Raw genomic sequence first — 6,000 nt, 5'->3', positions numbered from 1 at the left:
ACCTTTCTCTCTGTCTCTCTCTCTCTCACTGTCTAACTCTGCCTGTCAAAAAAGAAAAAGAAAAGAAAAGAAACTGAGGGCCAGTGCTGTGGCATAGCAGGTAAAGCCACTGCCTGCAGTGCTGGCATCCCCTATGGGCACCAGTTCAAGTCCCAGCGGCTCCACTTCCGCTCTGCTATGGCCTGGGAAAGCAAAAGATGGTCCAATTCCTTGGGCCCCTGCACCAACGTGGGAGACCCAGAAGTAGCTCCTGGCTCCTGGCTTCGGATCCGCCCAGCTCCAGCCAGTGTGGCCAATTGAGGAGTGAACCAGTGGATGGAAGATTCTCTCTCTCTGCCTCTCCTCCTCTCTGTGTAACTCTTTCAAATAAATAAATCTTAAAAAAAAAAAAAGAAAGAAAGAAAAGAAACTGATATCAATAAGCTCTGCCCCTAGCAAACCTTTTAATGAGCTTTTTAGGATCCAAGTCAAAAAAGCAGACAACCAAGAATTTGAGAGTCTTTAATTGGAAAAAATGTCAAAACAAAGCAATATTCAAACCCAAAAAAAAGCTTTTGATCACTAAAAATATAGCAGAAAAAAACTATTTTAAGTAGAAAAATAAAGTTGAGGAAGTCTCCCAGAAGGAAAGCTAAAAGAATACTAGGAGATTTAATTCAGAAAGTTCAACATTTATCACCTTCAAACACTTTGTCGAGAAGGTATTTGGAGGTGATAAGAGGGAGTGTGGCGGAGGCCAGCATCCCCTACTGGAGTAGTGGGTCAAGTCCTGACTGCTGCTTCATTTCTAATCCAGCCCTCCACTAATGTGCCTGGGAAAGCCACAGAGGATGGCCTAAGTGCTTGGGCCCCTGCCACCCTCCTGGAAGACCCGTAAGGATTTCCTGCCTCCTGGCTTTAGTCTGGCCAGCTCAGGCTGTTGGAGCTATTTGGGGAGTGAACCAGCAAACAGACAATCTATTCCTCTCTGTCTCTAACGGCCTCTGTCAATCTGCCTTTCAAATAAATAAATCTTAGAAAATAAAGGGAGAAAAGGAACACACGCGCATGCGCACGCACACACACACACACCAGTCTGACAGTGAAAGGCTACATCAACCCAAGAGGTATGCAGCAAACCTGGTGAGTTAACCAATCCAAACTGGAATATACCAAACAAAAGACATCTCTAAAAATGAAAACCTAGTGTGCCTAAATATATTAAAAGTAGGTTGGCAAAAATTATGGAGAATTAAGGGATAAGTTACAAGCACAAAAAAGAAGTGAAGAAACTCCCTGAAAAAATAACTTACACAGGGGAAGAAAAGCAGAAATAGTATATACATGGCTTACTTTGAATAGCTATAGGTAAAAACTAAATACTGACATAACCTAAACTAACAGAACTAAATATTACTAGATAAAATTATAATAGAATTAAAACTATAATAAATATAGTTAGAACTATAATAGAAGATGGTAAAAATGTGTGTCCATGGGGTAAAAGGATGGTGAAAAAGAGATAAATCCTCAGTTTCAACACCAGAAAGTCAATATTTGGTGCCTAAAATTGAAAAACCAAAACAGCAAAATAGAACAATTTCTTAATGATGTGGAACCAAGAAATGTGTACATCATGGAGCTGAAAGTAGTAGCCTCTGGGAAGTAGAAAACAGTGTTGTTGCTTATTCGAGATTCTTAACACTAAATGCATTATAACAATGGAAATAAAAAGTATATTAAAAAAAAAAAAAGATAGCTTCATGAAGCCTAGAAAGTAACACAATTAAATTCCTAAGAGCAACAATTGGTATTAATCAGATTGATAAAATTCAGAATAACCTTACAGTAGGGAGAAATTCTATATATAAATTTAGTATTGAATTAACGTGGTAAACCAGTTTTTATATAAAATCTAAATCTTACCCACAGTTTGAAGTACAGGATATATAAATTGGCTTAGAAGGCTAGGTTCCCTGGGTTTACAAGTATAACCAAGCATATCATTTGGCAGCACCATTTTGACTTAATCTAAAGAACACATATAATTCCAATTTTTTTGACCATGTAAGACTAGGCAGTTACTTTATATTTTTTTTAATGACTTAGGGTCTGTATACATCAGTGATATGTCTTGTGTTATAAAACATGGCATCCTACTGTATTGAACATAAGGCTAGTTGTCATTACATTAAATATCCATGGAACACTGTGCTTTTGAATTTAAAGGTTTTTGAAGTTTTTCTTACAATCAGGCCAACACTGTTCTTTCTCTAGGTACCTGTTAAAAGTAATTCTCCTTCTGTTTTGTAGCTTATCTGTCAAGGGCTTCAAAACCAAGTAATTGAGATTTTTTTTTTTTATAATAGTATAGAACAATAAATAGGTTGAGCTCACCTTGAATAACCACAGGAGTTTTAGTGAGTATAAAGAAAATGAGCAAAGAGCAACTTACTGTGTCATGGCTAGTGAGAGCACGAAAAGCTAAATTTCAAGTAGTTGTATATATTAAAACTGATTCAAAAATATGAACTGATCATTAAGCTCTCTACATAGTGTCGGAGAGGTTTCTTCTTTTCCACTGATGACAATAATTTCTTTGTCATCAGTCTTCAAAACCACAGAGTTAGTCACCCTTGATTTATTCCTGCTTCAAAAAACAAACTGGAAACCCTGGCTTATTCCATGGAACACGTGGTAAGATCAGGTCCGGCTAATTGCTTTCTGTCCATTTTAAGGTCAAAGAGCCTCTAAGGACAGGAGAAACTGCAAATAATACGTAATAGCAACAAAGCTGTCTTTCTTGCCCAGAAATGGCATTTTTGTGGTCCCACATTTATTCATTTGATAAAAATTCACAAACTATGTGCAAGGCATTGTATTAGGTGCTGCAATGCAGAAACAAGAACAAAATTGTTTATATATGCAGGATCTGAGCTAGTCCTTGACAGTTTTCCTGATTTGAGAAAGAATGCCACTACTTGCCTCATTTAGGAAGCCAAGAACATGGATGAGCTATCCTTCTATCCACCCAGCATAGGCTTTCACCTTCCTCAAACCAGTTATAATTCAAAACAAATAAGGCACGTTTAAAAAAAATTCCCCCCTTTAATTGATCAAAGTAAAGCCATGACATTTCATTTGGTAACCTGCTCAGAATTATAAAAATTATTTAATTTGGCCCAGCCCATACTGCCCAGGGCAAAACTTTCAGACAATTCTAATCCCATCCGGCTCTGTTCTTATAAACTGCATATTTTAAAAAAATCTTCAACGTCCTAAACATGACGCTCTCAGTGCGAAGAATATTTGAGCTGGATGTGACATTTATGTCCTTGACAAGCCTCGATTATCCAGGTCCTTTACCTGCAACATAAAGATGCCAGTTTAATATTTATAATCAGGTTAACTTTGGAAAGCTTTTCTACTGAAATGGGTTAACCCAGAGAGGAAGTATTTTGGTTTCTGCCCCCTGGCTTAGTGTTGTGGATAAATGAGCACAGATAAAAAACTTGCTCTACTCTGATTAGAGTACTAGAGTACTCCTTTGAGGGGCAATGTAAATTTTCTACCCTCCATATAGATCAAGGGTTCTCGACATTTTCTTATGTAAGAGCACATTCTCCTAATGGACTTCATATGACTATGCCATAAATTCTGAAGAAAATGTAGTTTAAAAATACAAATGGGAGTGCATTTGGCACAGAAGTTAAGATGCTGATTGGGATACCTGCATTCCATATCAGAATGCCTAGCTTGAGTCCCAGCTCCACTCCTAATTGCAGCTTCCTGCTAATATGCACCCTGAGAGACAGCAGCTAATGGCTTAAGTACTTGGGTCCCTACCACCCCTGTAGGAGAACTGAATTAAGTTCCAGGCTCTGGGCTTCAGCCCAGCCAAGCCCCAGCTATTGCAGGCATTTGAGAAATGAAACAGTAGATGAGATATCAGTATTTCTCTGTTCTTTAAATAAGTTAAAATAATCGAATTAGGCCGGCGCCGTGGCTCAACAGGCTAATCCTCCGCCTTGCGGCGCCGGCACACCGGGTTCTAGTCCCAGCCGGGGCACCGATCCTGTCCCGGTTGCCCCTCTTCCAGGCCAGCTCTCTGCTGTGGCCAGGGAGTGCAGTGGAGGATAGCCCAAGTATTTGGGCTCTGCACCCCATGGGAGACCAGGATAAGCACCTGGCTCCTGCCATCGGAACAGCGCGGTGCGCCGGCCGCAGCGCGCTACTGCGGCGGCCATTGGAGGGTGAACCAACGGCAAAGGGAAGACCTTTCTCTCTGTCTCTCTCTCTCACTATCCACTCTGCCTGTCAAAAAATAAAAAAAAAAAAAAAAAAAAAAGAAAAAAAAAATAATCGAATTAAACACACACACACACAAATTGGGTGGGCATTTGTCCTAGCATTAAGACGTCAGTTAATATACCCACATCCCCCACCAGATTACCCGGGTTCTCTAACTCTGGATTCCAGGTTCTTGCTAATGCAGACCCTGAGAGGCATCAATGATGGCTCAAGTAATTGAGTTTCTACCACCCACACGGAAGACCCAGATTGCCCAGTCCTACCTGATATGGGAGTGTACCAGCAGATGAGAGCTTTCTGTCTCTCAAATAAATTAAAAAAAAAAAAAAACACACACAAGCACTTTCTCCCTACCCACTCCTCAAATCTGGCAATGATTCAAACATGATGACTCCAGCCCCAACTGGAAAAACATCATGGCAACAACTGCCAAAACGACAGTCAACTGGGATGTCTACTAAGAACAATCTGAGATAAACAGGAAAATCCTTAGATGCAAGCCTTTTCAGACACAGGCATCACAAGAAATGTCACTTTGAGAAATACATGACCCATTTTCAAAGCACTAGAACCAATCTGCAAACGTGAGAGCTGCTTTCTGAGATAATATAGCATCTGCTCACCTTGTATATCCTGACCAGCCAGTGTTCTGTGGTATATGCCTCCTCCAGCACATCAAGCTCAAAGTCTTTATTCCCAATCTCAGCATTTCGGACACGGTCAAAGCCTGGTGGACGCTCTAAAAAGGGACGAAAAAAGAACACACTTCTTTCTACAGTACTAATTTCCTTAAAAAGATAGTAAATTTTTGGCATATCATCTATTAACTGGATTGTTATTCTCAGTCTGCAGTTTTTGGTTAGAGGGTAGGATCTACAAACAGGCCATTAAGTTACAAGGATAAATCAAGTGTTACCCTATTCAAATCCTGTCCAAGATGATGCATATCAGAATCCTTGACATTATCTCTTTTCTAAGAGACAGGGGACTAACTTGCAAGCCCCTTATATTCCTGAGGACTGTCATACACATGTCTCCATAACATACTGGTAACCAAAGGGTCACAGAAGAACCTAATGGAAGCCAAAAGCCTGAATCCACTTCGGAAATTCTCCCAAGTGCAGAACCAAGATAATGGAAGTTGGAAGGAAAGACTTAAGCTGTTCAAATTACTGCCTATGTATTGATCTGAAGAAATGAAAAGCCCTTTGTCTCTCTCTCCATTCTTTTCTTCACTGCAATACCCCTTACTGAAACACAATAAAAACTATGGTTAAAAGTACAGGACCTGGGGCTGGCGCCGCGGCTCACTAGGCTAATCCTCCGCCTTGCGGCACCAGCACACCGGGTTCTAGTCCCGGTCGGGGCGCCGGTTCTTTCCGGGCTGCCCCTCTTCCAGGCCAGCTCTCTGCTGTGGCCAGGGAGTGCAGTGGAGGATGGCTCAAGTCCCTGGGCCCTGCACCCCATGGGAGACCAGGATAGGCACCTGGCTCCTGCCATTGGATCAGCGTGGTGCGCCGGCAGCAGCGCGCCAACCGCAGCGGCCATTGGAGGGTGAACCACCGGCAAAAGGAAGACCTTTCTCTCTGTCTCTCTCTCTGTCCACTCTGCCTGTCAAAAAAAAAAAAAGTACAGGACCTGGGGGAGGCCTTTGAAGATGCCATTTGCAATACCGGCATCCCATATCAGAGTGCCTGAGTTTGAATCCTG

General features: G+C 41.4%; 1 protein-coding gene across 1 annotated transcript in view; it reads right to left on the bottom strand.

The window, feature by feature from the left end:
• Window positions 1–487: 487 nt before the first annotated feature.
• Window positions 488–6,000, bottom strand: part of STT3A (STT3 oligosaccharyltransferase complex catalytic subunit A) — a 34,819-nt gene continuing 29,306 nt past the window's right edge. The window contains exons 17-18 of the mRNA XM_062197284.1: window positions 4,914–5,029; window positions 488–3,345 (exon numbers count right to left, since the gene is read on the bottom strand). Coding sequence (XP_062053268.1) covers window positions 3,307–3,345; window positions 4,914–5,029 — 155 coding nt within the window. The 3' untranslated portion in view covers window positions 488–3,306. The remainder of the gene's footprint in view (window positions 3,346–4,913; window positions 5,030–6,000) is intronic.

The sequence above is a fragment of the Lepus europaeus genome, chromosome 7 (genome assembly GCF_033115175.1).
Source record: "Lepus europaeus isolate LE1 chromosome 7, mLepTim1.pri, whole genome shotgun sequence".
Classification (NCBI taxonomy): Eukaryota; Metazoa; Chordata; class Mammalia; order Lagomorpha; family Leporidae; genus Lepus; species Lepus europaeus.
The sequence above is the reverse complement of the archived record's forward strand: the minus strand, read 5'-3'. Positions and strand labels throughout refer to the sequence as shown.